This window comes from Chanodichthys erythropterus, chromosome 15 (genome assembly GCF_024489055.1).
Source record: "Chanodichthys erythropterus isolate Z2021 chromosome 15, ASM2448905v1, whole genome shotgun sequence".
Classification (NCBI taxonomy): Eukaryota; Metazoa; Chordata; class Actinopteri; order Cypriniformes; family Xenocyprididae; genus Chanodichthys; species Chanodichthys erythropterus.
The window spans coordinates 34,992,755-35,011,201 of record NC_090235.1 but is presented as its reverse complement, the minus strand read 5'-3'; the positions used below and the strand labels follow the sequence as shown (position 1 = coordinate 35,011,201).

At 37.5% G+C, this 18,447-nt stretch overlaps 1 protein-coding gene across 2 annotated transcripts; it reads right to left on the bottom strand.

The window, feature by feature from the left end:
- Positions 1-306: 306 nt before the first annotated feature.
- On the bottom strand, positions 307-13,052 carry ctps1a (CTP synthase 1a). 2 transcript variants are annotated; one of them, XM_067361765.1, is made up of 18 exons: positions 11,935-12,072; positions 11,654-11,834; positions 9,957-10,127; positions 8,693-8,793; positions 8,260-8,376; positions 8,057-8,140; positions 7,855-7,935; positions 7,163-7,314; positions 6,854-6,986; positions 4,959-5,047; positions 4,664-4,758; positions 4,517-4,579; positions 4,383-4,426; positions 4,197-4,293; positions 4,056-4,111; positions 1,908-2,004; positions 764-908; positions 307-553 (listed from the first exon to the last, which is right to left on the bottom strand). In XM_067361765.1, exons 1-18 carry the CDS (start codon positions 11,938-11,940, stop codon positions 469-471), a joined length of 1,797 nt encoding a protein of 598 aa, XP_067217866.1. In that variant the 5' UTR covers positions 11,941-12,072; the 3' UTR covers positions 307-468. The 2 variants fall into 2 exon arrangements, with proteins under 2 accessions (XP_067217866.1, XP_067217867.1); XM_067361766.1 differs by lacking the exon at positions 11,935-12,072 and adding an exon at positions 12,858-13,052 and having other exon boundaries at positions 308-553.
- Positions 13,053-18,447: the final 5,395 nt, after the last annotated feature.

Below are 18,447 nucleotides of genomic sequence, written 5' to 3'. Positions count from 1 at the left end.
CTGTGAACTTTATGCACTGTATAACTGCACTTATAGTCGAGGGCTCAGGAGGGCATGGAGCAAGAGATTTAATCAGTGCATAGTTAATGATGCCCCAAAATAGGTAGTTAACATAAGGGGTATTTTGAGCTGAAACTTCAGACACATTCAAGGGACACCTTAGACTTGTATTACATCTTTTAAAGATGTTCTATGGCACCTTTAAATTCTTCACAGCCACAGAACAATGAAGTTAATCCATTAACAATTACCTAAAATAAAACCAACTTTAATTGGCAAGATCACATGTACAAGATGAAATGACAGTTAAAAAAAAAAAGCAGCTGATAATTTCACAATTCCATTGACTGCTGAAACCGAACCATTATCCCATTGCTTTCAGGTAAAGAATGGGTGGTTTTAAAATTAAAGTTTGTCTGGGAATAATTTTGTTCACAGATAAGATCTCACAACATACCATTAACTGATTTATTCCTGAGCAATTGAACAGAGTTTAAAATCTGCAATCTCTGAGTCTGGAGAACTGCTGCCACTTCGGTCACTGTATGTGTCTCTGTGAATAAAAAAACAACTTTCATTTGGTATCATGCAAAGCTTGTCAAATGGCCACTGCTTAGGTTCCAACAGCTGTTAAAATAATGATTTTCAGCTTCAAGATGTTTTTTATATGAGGTCTCTTTCCCAGAGACAGCAACCAGTTTTTATTGACAGATCTTGGGATGACATTTGGGCAGGAAAAATTGCTGCTTAGGGAACATCATACCGTGGCGACAGTCGACAACCTTTCTGGATATAACCTGGAAGCCTCCCTGCAGCAGCCAACAGCAGGCCGAAGTATGGTGGAGATGGTTTTATGGGTCTGGATGTGAATTCTGGGTGATATTGGACACCAACAAAATATGGGTGATCTGAAAAAAAAAAGTCAAACTGAAGAATTCCATAGCTAAAAAAAATATTAGCATGTTCCTACTAAAATTATTTCAGGTCTATGGGCAGTCTCAGGCATGCTGTCAATTACTGCAGAAATTTGAGTCACATTTTTGTTCTCATTTCAGTAGTAAATTGCTAGTGTTTTCCTTTTAGTGGTGGTACCACTGTTTTTTTGGTATCCTTGTGAAGAAAATTACTGGTCATGACAGGATTTAAATATGTTATCAAGGGTGTGTTCACACTTGTATTTTATTTCTATTGGTTGTTTTAGTCTTGATCAAAAAAGAAAAATTATACATTTAGTCCTGGTTTGCTTAACATTCACACTGCCATTTTTAACACCAAACCTAAAAATTTAAAACAACCACCCCAAAACAAACATTTTGTGACAGAACTTACTGAACATCCAAAACAATGCTGCGGACTGGGCTAAATGCATTTGTGTGTGCGTGCGTTCACATGATGGTACTTTACACATTTTATAAGCTCTTTGTGAGTTCTCAGCTGGTAAAGGACTCAAAATAGAGCCAGGGAAGATCTGCTGCAAGAAGATGGTGTTTCCACCAGTAGCTAACTGTAATGAGAAACTTAGCACCTATTACAAGAAAAACCAGGTGTGCTTTCTGTTTAGGGGTCACATCTTGTGACGTCATGTTCTTGTTTTGTTTAGATGTCTTTCGTAAGTATTGGGTTTATATTTCAGTCGAACCGGACCAGAGTTGATTTGGACATGGACCGAGACCCACCTCTTGGTCTGCTTGTTCTAATGGTAGTGTTTGCACTTAGTCAAATGAACCGCACTAACAGAGCAAACACACCAGTTTGTTTTAATGTAACTAAACCTGCTGAGTGTGAACACCATAAGTGATTACACTATTCTCACAACAACATAAATGACTGGCGAATATGCTTTCAAAGTAGTGTCCATTTCAAATCATCTTGTCATATTTTAGTTTGTCTTGTGTTCTCTCACGTACCATCCAGCTCTATGATCTCCATTCTCTCTCCCTCCACATCCTGACCCACAAAATGGAAGCCTTTGTCCTCAAAATGCTGCTTCAGCTCTGGGTTCACCTGCTCAGAAGGAATAATGCTGGATTCATGCATGCCACTAGGATAATACAAATATTTTTTTACCTTTATTAGGTATGCTAACATGCACTAAGTTTCGTCAATCAGAATCCAATCTGATTTCAGATTCTGAAAGTTCTGTTCATGCAAACCCTAAACATTGCAATCTGATTCACATGTTTACATGTGCATTACAAGATTTCTGAACAAAACTTCAGCGCATACAAGAGGTTAAGTTGCCACCTTTAGAACCAGAGAAAGCTGCCACGATAATGTCACCGAAGCTACCGAAGCTAGTTTTTGCCTTGAAATATATTTTTAAAAAAGCTGACGTGTCAGAGGAGCTTTCTTAGTAAATATTTAGTAAACATTCAATCTCATTTACTGACCAGGGGCCCATTTCAATAAGGAGGTTCAACCAAGTCTGAGTTTCCCATCTCAGAGCAAGTCAACTCAATTTAGCTGTACTGAAACCGAAAACTCAGATTAGACTAAGTGCATGCACCATGACTATGAAAAGCCATGATCAATGGATTAATGTTCACTATGGCAACAGCATCCGTCAAAAATATGTCCGCATACATCCGAGTCAATACAAGTTTAATTTTTAATCACTGTTATACAGTAGTCAACATTTTTAGTGGATCAAAAAAGTAAAAAGTTGTCTTAAGAATAAGTTTTAGGAGAACTTTGATGAAAGGTTTTGATCCACTTCAAATGTTGACTACTGTAATATGTTATAATAGGTGAAAACTGGAAGAACGGTAAGTTACTGAACTAATATTGATTTTCATGGTATCTCACGGGCAAAATAAATAAATAAAAGTGTATTTTTCTTATTTTGCTAATCTGCTAATGGGGTTAACTAACTAAAACTAAGGCAGCAGCTATTTACACCAAGTGGAAATAGCATATTTTCTTAGCAACAGATGCCATTTATACAGCGATATTCTATTTACATGTAAAAGTAGCAGTTCTTTGCAATAAGTTTACATCGTAATTAGATGCTATTTGTACTTTATATTAGCAGATACATAGTATTTGCACCTCAGTTGTTGTACATTAACAGGATGCAATAATAGTGTAAATGATTATATTTATTAAAATTAAAAATCCTATTATTATTATTATTATTAAACACTCATTACGCACTTTACTTACACTTTTAGAACATTTTCCTCACTTTTATTGAAAATAAATGCCTTTCTGATGCCTTCCGACCAGGGGTGCATTTCCCAAAGCCAGCCATCATTGCAATTTCAGTTGTTACCAAAAGAATTCAATGGAACTTGCAACCATAGTTGGCTAACGATGCTTTTGGGAAATGCACCCCAGGTTAGGTTCACAGAGTAAGTTACCATGGTAACTGACTCTGAGTACAAGTTACCTCTCTTTCAGTAATGGGCTTGACTTAACCTGCTTTCTCGGTTTTGACATGCCTCCCATTCTGAAACGGAAAACCTAGAGTTTCCCCTCATTTCAGGGTTAACATACTCAGTTTTCACATAACATCCTTTCTGAAATGGGCCTCAGTTTTTAAGACATGATATGTAAATAAACATATGCATGTTTAAATGTATGTTAACATACACATCACGGCACTGTGCCAGGTATTTTCTGATTGAGAAAATAAATTCAAATGTTACATGCTTTTTTTTTCTTTTTTTAGGTGTTCAGCTTGTTAAAGTCTGATTGAGCCATTAATCTGATTATAAACAGCTACTGATAGAGAAAAGGCTGTTATATAGTAAGCAAAATGCCTCAAGGGAACTGAGAGATGATGCAAACCCGTCAAATGTTTTACTGAAACTGATATTTTGAACTGATTTACAGAAATAAATCAACTTACCATATCTAACAACATATTTGGAAAAAAAAAAAATCATATTAAAGCAAAAAAAAAAATCAAGTCTAAATAAACGTCAAGAGATTGCTTAATTTATACCACCAGCAAAATCATGACAGATTTAGTGTGAATACTCCCACAATCTTATATACACTATAAACTGTACATGTAAAACCATTTAAATAGCTTTTAAGAAGAGATTTTGTACCTCAAAGCGATGCCTGTGTCTTTCCTCTACATAATCTACATCTCCGTAAAGTTTTCCTGCGAGAGGGGAAAAAAAAAAAATCTGTGATTTCATGCATTAAATTTCATCAATGTGGTATTACAGGCAGTGAAATGCACTTACTAAGTATGCTGTTTTTGGTTTTGAAAATAGTTCGCCTTTTCCCCAACCGCATAGTTCCGCCCATTTGCCCTGGATTGTGCTCTGGCATGTCAATCACCTGTGAGATGACCAGTTAAAAACATTATAGTTCTATCTGCTCTATTGTTTCTGATCCAAAATGAACCAGAAATCCACATTTCAACTCACCACAGGATGTTTTGTTTCTGGGTCAAATTCCGTGGAGTTAGCATCTAGGTAAAACAGAAGAATCACACATTATTCAGCACGGCTGTGTGAACTGAGTCATGAGTACAACAGTCTTTTGTGAAGGAAGAACTTGCCTGTCCAATCCAACATGTTCCTAGCAAATTCACACACAGCTAGCTGCATCCCTAAACACACACCTGAAAGATGAATAGTACAGTTGTGTTACATTCACAGCCGCTGCAGGACATTGGAGTTTAAAATTCATTTTAAATAGGTCCTACCCAAGAAAGGCTTCTTCTGTCTCCTGGCCCAATTGATGGCTTGAATCTTGCCCTCTGTCCCTCGTACTCCAAAACCTCCAGGTACTAAAATACCACTGATGGCATGAGAGACAGCAGCAATAAAATTAATAAAACTGCATCAGGATAACTGTGCAAAATTAAGTTCTTTAACGGTTTCTGAATTCTCCTCAATAAATAAACAGTTCTTAGTATCCTCTTACTAAGCAGAATAGATGTTAAAATGTGTAAATTCAACCATGTATATTAAGTAATTGTATTTGGAAGCATTACTCACTCCGCACTGCAGAGTTTCTGCCAGGCCTCATGGTACTTCACTGGCTCTTCCTGTAATGTACTGGGCTCCAAATCAGCAGAGTCAACATACTAGAGAAAGAAAGATAAAGAGATAAAGAGATAAAGATTTATCGATACAATTGTATATTCAACTATTCTTTAAAAGGTCACCTACCATGCTAGATACACTTTTATAAGGTGTTTGGATATAATTGTGTTGGCAGTGTGTGAACACAACCACCCCACAATGATAAAAATCCACCAACTACTTTTTTTTTAAATCCCTGTTAAACCAAAGCAATCTCATTAGACAAGCCACTTTGATTTTCTGAGTAATGTGACATCACATTACTTATGCCGTGCCCACAGCCACTGACTGACAGTCCTGTATTACCATACTTTCCGCCCTCAGCGTGCTGTCCGCCATTTTCTCCGCGGTCGAGCAGCTGTAGCGACAACAATGTCTGGTAATTAATTGGGATGTTTTGTTGTTGGATGTAACAGTGAACAATCTTCATTTACTGACATCTGAGCCACTGAATGCAGTGGATTAACGGTTAGTTTTATTTTTGAAGGGAATGCACCACAGATCTATATACACATATGATTTCTGCAACGTTGCCTTACTCTTTACATTCACAGACATAACGGTCTCCGTTTATGTGAACTGTGTGTGTTTTTTACAGAACCTTGTGTGTATTTGACAATTTAAACAAAAAAAAAATGTGAAAGAAGTTACTCATGAGACTTGACGTCTGACAGCCAGCTGTCTGTGTGTGCGTGTCATATAAGTGTGCTCAGAAAATGATCCATTAGAAGTTTAAACTGATATAGCTTTAAAACGTGTGGGAATAATAAACTTTAATGATGAACGAAAAACTATGCTATCCGTGAGAGTGATCGCGATATAGATGATAATCAAAACCAAGCAGATGTCTTGTAAATTTTTGACAGAGAATCTGATTGAGGCAGGAACTGTGAACGTGAACAGGGGCGAGGCACAGCAGCTCATTTGCATTTAAAGGCACATGGACGAAAACAGCCTGTTCTTGACTGTAGTCAGAAATGGGTATTTAACAACATGGATTTACAAATGATCTGTGAGGTATTTTAAGCTGAAACTTCACAGACACATTCTGGGACACATGAGACTTAAATTACAGTTACCCAGCTGTAGAACCAACTGCATTAAGGCCTGTACACACCGGGGACGAATATCACACACGATTATCGCTGACGTTTAACACCTCGTGACTACGTGACTAAACAAAGGGCGCCAATGTTAGTGTGCACACCGACACGAAAAACGTGAGGCGCAAAAGCGCCATTTTTTAAAAACCGCCTCTGGTTTGTTTTTTTGGTTTGACGTGGCACGTTAAAAACTGGCAGACCATTGAGAGTGGGCTTTTGTTCACGTGCCTGGAGCTGCTGAAGTTACAGTAAAACACGACTTGGTGGCGCTCAAGCACAAAACGGTCTTGTCGAGCACACAGTGATACCAAGACGACGAAGAGAAAGTAGACGAGGAAGACCCCTACAAACTATCCCTGCGTCTCAAACAGCTCCCTAGCTTCCTAGGTCGTGTATCTGTATACCGTGTAAATGAATGTGGCCGACTCCCAGATCAGTGCCCTGACTCCTGAACTAAGGAGCTGATTGAGACACAAGCTATGGGTACAGTTCTTGCTATGGGTTGCCAGTTTTTGGCCACAACAATAGATGTGTATTGTTTCTGCATTTTTACTTGCCACATACTGGCAGGGAGTGTCCACTCTGCGCATCGGCAGTGAAAATCGCTTGGGTATGAACACATACAACGTCTCGAAAAATGCTGGCGATAAACGGGTGCGATATTCATCTTGGTGTGTACAGGCCTTTAGGCTGTATTTTACCCACCTTAACCTCTAGTTTGTGGCTGATGGCGAGAGCGGAGTGCTCCAGGGCTTTGATCACCGAGGCATACGAGTCTGAGAATTTAGTGTATTTCCCCACCAGAGCAATGGAGCAATGCTCCAACAGCCTGTCTGATCTACCATACAAACACAATGCAGACAACATAAAAAAAAGGGCTTTGTTGGTCTTTTTTGCCTTCATTATATGAAATAGATCGCAAAAGGAATAGATGATCTTGGCCTACATGATCCATTATAGCTCAATATATAAATTTATAAACTGATCCTGAATCACTTTTAAATGTATTCTAACCTGTCCGACATCTCTTTCCACTTTGCAAGCATCTTCCTGGGTCTGGTTTCAATAGGCAGGTGCAGTCTGTGAGAAAAGTAACCCACAACACCCTGGTTTTCTAAGAGCAGGGGCACTCTGTAGATGGACGATACATCGTGTACGCAGATCACCTATAGAGAAGACCAACTGAGATTACTGGGTTTCATTCACTAACTGTACGTAAAACAATCATAATTCATCAATAACTTTCATTATAAAACTTATTTTAAATGACAAAAAACAGAGAAACAATTTGAACCATACATACACAAATCACATACTCAAAGAGCGTGTTTTGAGAGAGCATAATATGTTTTCTGAGAGTGAAGAAAGGAAAGATTGTGTGTAAAGCCATTATATGGAAATGGTTTGGGTGTGTTTTATCCAAATTACTAACCCCGAGCACATGGTCACTCATTTATAATACTCCAAATTTATTAACAATAGAACGGGGTTAAGAACAAATTCATGTGCATATGCACATTGTTAATTAGGCAGGAATTTTCTTGAGCAGTACCTATAAATTTGAATAATCCACGCAATTATTAGTGAATGAGACTCACTGTCCTTGTGACATCAATGGCATTAAATCAATGGCATTAAACCAACAGCTATGTTGGTAAAAGTGTCTCATCATTTGTGGTTTTCAGTTCTGCAGGATCCGGTCTAACCTGTTCAGGTTCCACATGACAGAACATGGATATCTTCTCTTTAACAGAGTTTTCAAGTGGAGTGGAGCATCGGCACATTATCTGCAACAGCAAGAATAAAAGAACACTCAAAACTCTCAGAATTCATCTAGAGTTCATTCATTGTAGACTTAAAGCTAGTGACAATTCTGAACATACACTAGCTTTATGAAACTTGACTCACCAGGTCAGGTGACAGTCCAAGTCCTCTGAGCTCTCTCACACTGTTCTGAGTGGGTTTGGTCTTCTGCTCTCCTGTAGCGCTGGGCTGGACATCACAATCAAGACACTATGTCACTCACATTACCAAGGCATGTGTACATGTAATGTGATATGGTCTATAATGCACTGTTCTGTGTGACGAAGTGAATGCGCACAACTTCTCACCTGTGGTACCAGACTGACATGAATATTACAGAAATTCTCTCTCTTCACTTTAAACTGGAACTGTCTGAAGGCCTCAATGAAAGGCATGCTCTCTATGTCTCCGACCGTACCGCCCAACTTCAAAAAGATAGACAAAACTTCAGACATCAGAAACCTGTTAAACTTAAACCCCCAATTTCACAGACAAAGCTTAAGCTAGTTCTGGACTAAAATGGATGTTTGAGCAGTTTTAACTAAAAGCAACTTGCACTGACATATCTTAAAATAAGTCAGTGCCACTGTTTTGTCTTAAGATACACATCAGGAATGTTTTTTTGTTAGGGTACGTTTATAAAAGCTACTTTTATGTCTTAATTGAACTAAGGTCTAATCCTGGCTTAATCTAATCCCTGTCTGTGAAACCAGGCCAACTATTTACTTTATCTTTACTCACCTCAATGACGCAAACCTGGGGCTCAACATCATCATCATCTACAGGAACTTTAGCTTGACGCATCACCCACTCCTGAATAGCATCAGTTATGTGTGGCACCACTGGAACAAATGATTATACAATTAAACATATGGAGAACATAGATACACAGTATGCTTAAAGCACACAGTATATACACAGTATGTTTAAAGCCCATTCAGACGACACAGTGGTTTGTCACAGTGCACTTGAAATAAAAACTGAAATAGGCTGTTTTAGAAGTACAGCCACAAGACAACAAGAATTAAAGGTGCCCTAGAACCAGTTAAGTCTATATAGTCATATAGACTAAGGTGTCCCCTGAATGTGTCTGAGAAGTGAGTCTGAGAAGCTCAAAATACCCCATAGATTTTTTTTTATTAATTTTTTTAACTGCCTGTTTTGGGGCATCATTAACTATGCACCGATTCAGGCTGCAGCCCCTTTAAATCGCGCGCTCCCTGCCCCCGAGCTCTCGACTATAATATAGTGCATTTACAAAGTTTACACAGCTAATATAACCCTCAAATGGATCTTTACAAGACGTTCGTCATGCATACTGTATGCATGCGTCAGATCATGTGAGTATAGTATTTATTTGGATGTTTACATTTGATTCTGAATGAGTTTGATAGTGCTCCAGGGCTAAAGCTAACATTGGACATTGTTGGAGAGATTTATAAAGAATGAAGCTGTGTTTATGAATTATACAGACTGCAAGTGTTTAAAAATGAAAATAGCGACGGCTCTCGCCTCCATGAATACAGTAAGAAACGATGGTAAATTTAACCACATTTAACAGTATATTAGCAACATGCTAACGAAACATTTATGAAGATAATTTACAAATATCACTAAAAATATCATGATATCGTGTATCGTGTATTGCTCCATCTGCCATTTTTCACTATTGTTCTTGCTTGCTTACCTAGTCTGATGATTCAGCTGTGCAGCTCCAGACATTAATACTGGCTTGTGTAATGCCTTGAACATGAGTTAGCATATGCAAATATTGGGGGCGTACATATTAATGATCCCGACTGTTACGTAACAGTCGGAGTTATGTTGAGATTTGCCTGTTTTTCAGAGGTCTTTTAAACAAATGAGATTTACACAAGGAGGAAACAATGGAGTTTGAGGCTCACTGTATGTCATTTCCATGTACTGAACACTTGTTATTCAACTATGCCAAGGTAAATTACATTTTTGATTCTAGGGCACCTTTAATATAAGACTCCCTTCTCACCCTGTACGGTTTTGCCCAAGTAATCTCCTCTGCGCTCTTTGTTGATCACAGACTGGTAGATTTTTCCTGTGGTCAGGTTGTTGTCTTTGGTTAGCCTGATGTCCAGAAAACGTTCATAGTTTCCCAGATCCAAATCGACCTCTCCCCCATCATCCAAAACAAACACCTCACCTACAAAAAAACAAAACATCATATTTATATAGACCAAGGAGTTATATGATTATCGTGCATATAAATAATTGCAGAATTTTTCTTTTATTAGCTGAAAGTAACAGAGCGGCGTGCTATAACACGTACAAGGTGGCTTTAGTCTCTTGTGGAAAAGCAGAGGCTGACAATCACAAAACCTTGTTCATTTAAAATGCATAGAACTAACATAGTATGCATAGTTATAATTAGGGTTTCGGGGTTTGTTCAAATAATAATAATAATAGTGATGCTTGAATTTAGCAAACAGATTAAAACTTGCATATAAGAAACAATCATTTATAGTCAAGATTTGTAAATCATCTGATATATAGACCCTTTTACAGCCCACGTGATCAAACAGTTGCGAGCGCATTTTGGCAACGGAAGTGGTGTTGTTGCCTATTGGTTTTAACGTGTTAGCAACTCTGTAAGGTTTTCAGGGCTCTCAAGTGTAACGCACTGAGCGTGACAGTCACTCATTTTGGTCTTTTGTCACGCACTCCCGCCACACATTGTATTCCTCACGCAGAAAAACTATTTTTCATATATTTAATATGCCGCTGCGCCGGGCAGGAATCAAGCGCGTCTCCCCTGGAGTAGCCTGCCACTTATCAGCCAATCAAAAAAAGAAAGAGGCTACACAGTAGCCAATCAGAAAATAGCACTATTGTATCTAGGTAAGATTTAACGCAACAACCAATGAAAAAAAAGCATATCCTGGAATTGTTCACCATCATCCTCGTTCACCCACAGAGGAAAACACTGGAGCTCTGAGCATCACTTTGAGCACAGAATAAGTCATGATCTCCTATTTTAATGTTACAAAAAATTCACAGCTTGTTTGACTCAAACAATGACAACTTGACTGATGTTAGAGAATGTTTCCCAGATAATCAGCATCAGTTTTTCATGAGTGTCTGAACTTAGTCAACAGTTTTACAACCTGTTCACTGAAAACACCTGCTCAGTAGTCTAGACCTAGTTATATTTTCGTTATCACACGATCACACGTCATTACACATCTCTCTCTCCAAATAGGCTTAATAATTTTATTAGCACTAAATAAATTATAGTGTATTACATCATCGATGTTATTGGTCACTTTAAAAATCATGTCATGTTGTTGGATATTAGTCATTCTTGCCGGTCTTTAAAACTTGAGAGAACTGGTTTATGTATATATATCTGGCCATCTGCTAACGTCTTCTATCCACTCGACTACATGGATCTGACAGCCGGATACCATTTGATAAAGTCAACTTTTTAAAATAACTTTATCTGTCTGTGTTGCTTAATCCGCTCGCGAAGCTGTAGATATATATATTACTTTCGGAGTTGCTAACACGTTAGAACCTATGAGGAACAACACCACTTCCGTTGCCAAAATTTGCGCGCATACGTTGCTACGTCATCATTGTGTACAAACAGTAAAAGGGTCTATACTGTAACACTTAATTGTAAAACAGTCTCAGAAGTGGAAGAAGCTTCTATGAGTTGTGTGAGGTTACCGTGCTCATATGGCGAGAAGGTTCCTGCATCTATGTTGATGTATGGGTCGATCTTGATGGCTGTGACATGCAGGCCGCAGGACTTGAGAATCGTGCCGACACTGCTGGCTATAATGCCTTTCCCAATGCCTGAGATCACACCACCCGTCACCAGAATATACTTCATACTGGCAATCATATGCTGGATAAATGAAAAGAAATGATAGGATATGATTAATCTGACAATAAAGAGAAAAAAAGGGAATACTGATTTTATTGTTTCTTGTTTAGAAAAAAGTCACCATCATTTAATGAAGATCAATTTCTAAGCGTAATCTTGCATGGTCAAACTCCATCTCATGAGCAAGCACTTCACAATGATGAGACCAACAATATCAATTCTCTGAAGCAACAAAAAGGCCTGTGAAACCCTTTGACTAGATATCAAATCAATGATCTATGGGATTCTTTGTTCTCTATTAATACCTGAAAGAACAGTTTCATTAATCATCAAACATTTTATGACACATTAGAACATTTCAGATACACAAATAAATCTATTTCTCAAGGTTTCAGTGAATGAGCCATTGCAACACACATTTACAGCTGGTCATTAACATGATGATGTGGACATGAGGAAGATTTGGATCCTATTCCTGACAAAAATGTTAATCATATTATGGCACCATGGCAACCATAAGTTTCTGCCAAAATGCCATACTTACTACAACTTCAATGCTAATGAATCATAACAATCAAATGACAAGTTTAATCACTGTAAGAAGCTTTCTGAATATTTCTTTCTTGCTGTTTTGTTAATTTATTATTTTATGGCAGAGTACGTTATCATACCAAGCTAACGTTACCGGCTTAAAAAACAAAAAACAAAAAAAACAGCAGTAGGCTAAGTGTGGTACTAATTTCGAAAACCATGGTAAATTATGTATGGGAATTCCGCTTCTAGGACCTCAAATGTATTACTGGTAGGCAATTTACATTCAGATATCATAATTCATACGCGACATGTACCATGTGCTAACAATGGGAACACGAGTTTGTTACGCATTTATAAAGGATACAACCTCAAATATTATCTTTGAATGAAGAACAAGATCGCTTCATTGTATTATTTAGTCTGTATACTGTGCTGTGTTGTCATTATTACGGAATGGTATGAATCACATACTTCGCTTTCAACAATAAAGCTAAGAAACAAACAACTTACCAAATGATTTGAAGATGCGTTGTTGGGATACTTGGGATGCTTGGTAAAGTAGGCCTAGCCTGATGCGACAGATCTAAAACGATCTAGACAACAAAAAAGCCTTTTTTTGTAAAGCGATAATAAACGTGTTCACAACACACTCATGCACTGTGTTCATCTACTACACGTGCTACTCGACCTCAGAGTAGCGGAATAGCTACGGCAAACCGGAAGCGCGTTTCGTAAATGTAGAGTAGAGTTGTTACCGTATACTGTAAGAAACAAATTGTAGAAAAATCAGAAAAGGTACTGCCAGGACATTATCTGTTACAATGTAACCCTGTGTAACCCTAAAACACAAAATGTAATGCGTAATTTAAAACAGGCAAAACAATCGTGAAAAATCAATACGGATAATTCCTTCATATTAACACAGTAGACATTGTGCCCTATTTTTACAGACCCGAGTGTAGCAGGGTCATTCCACGAAATCGGTGCCTTTTGCGTCCCTAAGAAATAACCAGACATAGAAGCAGGGCTTGACATTAACTTTTTTGCTCACCAGCCAATGTGGCTAGTGGTTTTCCAAAGTTACTAGCCACTCAGCATTTTCACTGGCCAGAATCTTGCTGTTGGGAAATTACATTATATATTATTAAAGTTGACTCTGGCATGCTTAAATTACTTGATTTTGAGTCATTTTACTTGATTTACAAGATTTAAAACCCTTTCAAACTTACAAATGCAGATTGACCACCCAAATCAAATCAAGACTATACATTGTATATATCGGGTATGTATAGTTATTTTTGTTAGGCTATATAAAAAGAACAAAGAAGCAAATTACAAATAGTAATTTAATATATATATATATATATATATATATATATATATATATATATATATATATATATATATATATTTTTTTTTTTTTTTTTTTTTTTTTTCAGATACATATGTTTATTTAGCATACATGTAAACATTTATTTAAACATTTTTGATGTTTGATTAACATTAATGACAGACAGATATTTATTTGGGGGCTGCTGAATGCATGGACGTCATATACTGACACATATCCAGTTTTTACCCACTTAGCCGTAAGCCATAGCCCACTGTATTCACGAGAGATACTCCACACGATGCATTTTGACATCTGTGTGCATGTATTCAGGCGCAAGGAGAACTGATCGCGCGCGACAGAGAGAGCGCGCACGCGATCGCTACTGTTGTGTCATTCAGCGCGATTCCGCCTATCCCGTCTTCACTAACCGCAAGTTAATCGATAAAGAATTGTGACTGAATTGTAATTTTGTGATACGACGATCTTGGTTATTTTTCATTTGGCTGAAGGCTGAAATTATATTCAACCCGCCAAAGTGGCTGGTGGGAGTGGCTGTCTTACCCGCCACAGCTGAAATACCCGCATTTGGCGGGTTGGCGGGTGTTAATGTCAAGCCCTGCATAGAAGTACTATAACAACAAATAAAATTGTGATTTAAAAACATATCAATACTGTGCATTGTTTTATCAATATTACACCAAAGTAAAGTCAATTAAATATTATTTTAAATAATTAAAATTGCAATTATTCTTATACGGGTAAGGTTTTGGGTCTGTCCCTTGCTATGATTGTTCTTTTTCAGCAGGACTTTTAATTTGCAAACTGAATGCAAAATGATACAAAAATCACTTTTGCATATTGTTCTAAGTATAGTCTTTTTTTCAAGCAATGTTTTAGCACAAATATACATTATTTTTTTTATAAAATATAAATCATTTTATCGGTGTCTCCTATTTCATGTCAGTCCTGTTACCCCCACCAAAGAACCCTGTATAAATAATGGTGCATTCCAGTGACAACACTTCTATGAAGGTACATCATCTCTAAACCAGGATGCCAACAGTTCAAATAAAAATAAGTTTCTCTCTCTCTTCTATAATATGTTTGATGATTTATGAGGTTTGACAGAGGAGGGATATCATGCAATGTCAAAGCTGTTACCATTTTTGAAGTATACGTTTAAACACTTATTTATTTAATGTAACATAATGAATATCTACAAGTAATATCCTTTTAAAGTGTACAAAATGTATTTTTCTGATCTGGTCTGTTAGCTAGCAAATATCAAATTAGCTTGAAATTGTCAAACCTGTTACCGTCAACCCTGTTACTTTTTAGGGTAACAGGTCATGACATTTGGGTAACAGGGATGACAATCACCTTATCCTCTGTATTTAAAGGTACAATATGTAAATTTTTTGCAGTAAAATATCCAAAAACCACTAGGCTAGTGTTATATATTTCGTCCAGCTGATTACAAACAATATCTCAAATTTTTTCAACTACTTGTAAATCATGAGAAAATTCCCATTCTAAACAGTGACACGGGGCAGTGCAGTCGCCTGTCAATGACGTCAGTTACCTTTGTTACCGCCTTTACTGACGTAGAAACCACATGACAACAGTGTCGTGGACAAATGCGGAAGTAGTGTCTAGCGTCCAGCAAACCACTAGCTTGCTTCAAGCAGTTCCTTATTTACTTCTTGCACGTTTTATGCTGGATTGCGTTACTTATTTATGGAACATAATTACTGTTTACCATCTGCCGCTGGTTCTGTCCACAAGGACAGCTCCCTTAAACTCATGACCGGAAAAGCGGAAGCGGCGCCGGCGACTGTGTCATAATAAAAGTCCCGCTGCTCGTGAGGCGTGTGTTGATCAATCGCTCCAGCTCCTTGTTCAGCTCCCGCCACACTCGGTCCTGCTCTGCTTCATACTACAGTTAACGTTAATAATCGCATCCACGAACATGAGTTCTTCCAGACTCCAATCCCTATTCTTTTGCACCGTCCCTTGAGATGGAGACCACATGTCCCAAGTTTCCGCTCTAAAACTTGGCGTCATCAAACTACGCCTTTGTTTTGAATAGGCTTCTAGCGACCTCTAGCGGAAAAAAATATCACAAATTGTACCTTTAACATTTATGTGTGTCAAATGCAAGGGTTCGAATTACGGGGGAGCTAAGGGGAGCTCGGCTCCCCTGAAGGCCTACTTTGAGACATTTAGGGGGAGCTCTAAAACACTGTCCATTTTTGTGTCGCATATAGATTTTGATTTTCTGTACATTAAGGTTCCTGAAATAAATGATGATATTAAAAATGTGTCAATGTTGTGTGTTTATTCGCTCATTACATTACTATTTCCGAACACTATTTTCCGCTGTGTCTCCTGCTGTGACCATCCATGCGTGGCGGCGCTGCACTGAAATTACTACGTTTACGTCACTACTTGAACTTCTCACTGAGTTGGTATTTGAATGTTAGCTTAACTTTAAGTTCAGAACATACTTTATTCGTTTTTTGGAACACTCTGTAGATACTAATAAGAATGTCAAAAAGAAAGCAGCCAAACCTCAGTCAATTTGGATTTACAAAACAAACGAAGAGGAGTGATGACAGTGCACCAGCTACAACTAGCTTGCCGGTGATACCGCCGCCGCTGCTAAAAGTTGCAATTTGACCCTCTGCCTTTTGTATTATCTTGGATTAAAGCCGGTCATCGACCCTCAACATCCTGGGTTACAGGACGGAAAGCAAAGACAGAAGACCCCAGCCTCTATGGTCACTTCTGATTTAAGGTAAGAATCATGGAATTACTTACTTGATCTGTGCGTTTGTGAGGATTGGCCCTAATCCTATTTAATATTGATATATTTTTTTTATGATTGTTATGTGAGTTATTCTGTTTTTTTTATCATGATTTGCATGATGTAGGCCTGAGCGCGGTTGATTCAGAACCGTGGACAGAGCTGTTTGCCCTAACACTGACAACACTGACTGACGCTTGCGTAAACGGTTTACTAAGTAAACAATAGGTTTACTGTAAACCTATTGTTTTAAATGCCCTAACATGCACCAAAAGCGTTAAAGTCAGTCAGGGAGGATCGGAAAATAGGGCTCCCCCGAAAGCCACTTTGTAATTCGAACGATTTTAAAAGATCATCCCAGGTGTATTATTGATGTCTATATCATTTAGTGTGGGTGGCATATGAATATCAGTTACATTTTTAGTTAGTATTTGTAGTATTGGTAGTATTACTATACTATTGTTGGTACATGAATCTCGTAATTCAAGTATGAACTATTTAAATGTATTATATAAACTTAATATATAATATATTTTAACCCTAACAGAGTGTGTAGATTTTAATTTCTTAAACAACCATGTTGGAATATGTATCATGGCCATATTCCAGGATGACAAGGCCAATATTCATCAGGGTTAAAGAATGGTTCAGAGAGCACAAAGAATCTTTTTCATACATGAATGGGCCCTGTGTCCTGACTTTAACCTCAATGTAAGACTAACCTCTTGATGGAAATAAATGTTCTGATGTCATTTCCATCAGGAGGTTCACACATTTTTGGTAAAGATCTTGTATTGACAATGCAAGAGGTGAGCACTCTGTAAAGTCTCCTCCAGCACATTCCAAAGACTTACACTGAGGTTAAAGTCAGGACTCAGAAGTGTTCATTCATGTGTGAAAATGATTCGTTGTGCTCTCTGAACCATTCGTTCACAGCTTTAACCCTGTTGAATATTGGCATTGTCATCCTGGAATATGGCCATGAATGATACATCTTTCAACACATATGTTTAAGAAAAGAAAAGCTATTAGGGTTAAAAAAAAACCATTGCCAAACATATAACATGCTAGAAACATAATAATCACTAATAATGATCCATTCATAGGTTCTTAAGTATTTACCTATTATAATCCAAATAACAACCTTTTTTTTGGCCGGGTACGGGGGGCAGTGAATATTTTATGCTCTGTGAGGGGACACACTGACACAGACAAAACGTATGGATGCATAGGTCTAATTACAGTAGCCTTAAAACATTTATAAAGCGTGTATACACAGATTTGATCTTACAGTGTCCGTATGCTTAAATCCACGGCAACGCTCATATTTATAAAAACGTAGAAAAGTGCTTAGCGCCACATCAGGGTCTGAACAGACATACAGTACACACTTTTCCTTGTCAGACTACTACAGGTTTTTTTGAAATCTAAGCTATTCTTACAGCTCGCCATTCTAAATTAAATGATTTGGATGATGGCTGATGATCTTTTATATGTAAGCGACATTAATTAGGTGTTGTTTACAACGCAGAGAACTGAAACCATTCAGCTGCGCACAAGTTCAAGATTATTTGCAATTTAGGCTATATATTTCACATTTGAAAGAGAGACATATTCATTCTAAGAATCTCACGAACACACATCTGAGAAATGATCGTAAGATCAAATTTAGGACGGTTTTTGTGCAACATTTTATAAATAAGGCTCTTAATCTCTTAGAAATTAAGGCTCTTAAGGCTCTTAAAATTAAATGTTTCACTAATACAGCCATGCAAAGTGAATGCGAAACAGTATAATGTAAATTAAGAAGTAAGAAACTTTACAGTATTATGTAAAAAAAATAAGCAGATTGTATGCTGAAGAATGTGTCCCATCATCCCTGTTACTCTGGTCAGTCCTGTTACCATTATGTCAATCCTGTTACTGTTATTAATCTCATATATAATGTAAAAATAATATTT

Coding starts and splice junctions, on each gene's coding strand:
- ctps1a (XM_067361765.1), bottom strand. Junction 8,794..9,956: donor CTTGGGCAAAACCGTACAGG/GTGAGAAGGGAG, acceptor CATTTGTTCCAG/TGGTGCCACACATAACTGAT. Junction 7,315..7,854: donor GTCATGTGGAACCTGAACAG/GTTAGACCGGAT, acceptor TCTTCTCTATAG/GTGATCTGCGTACACGATGT.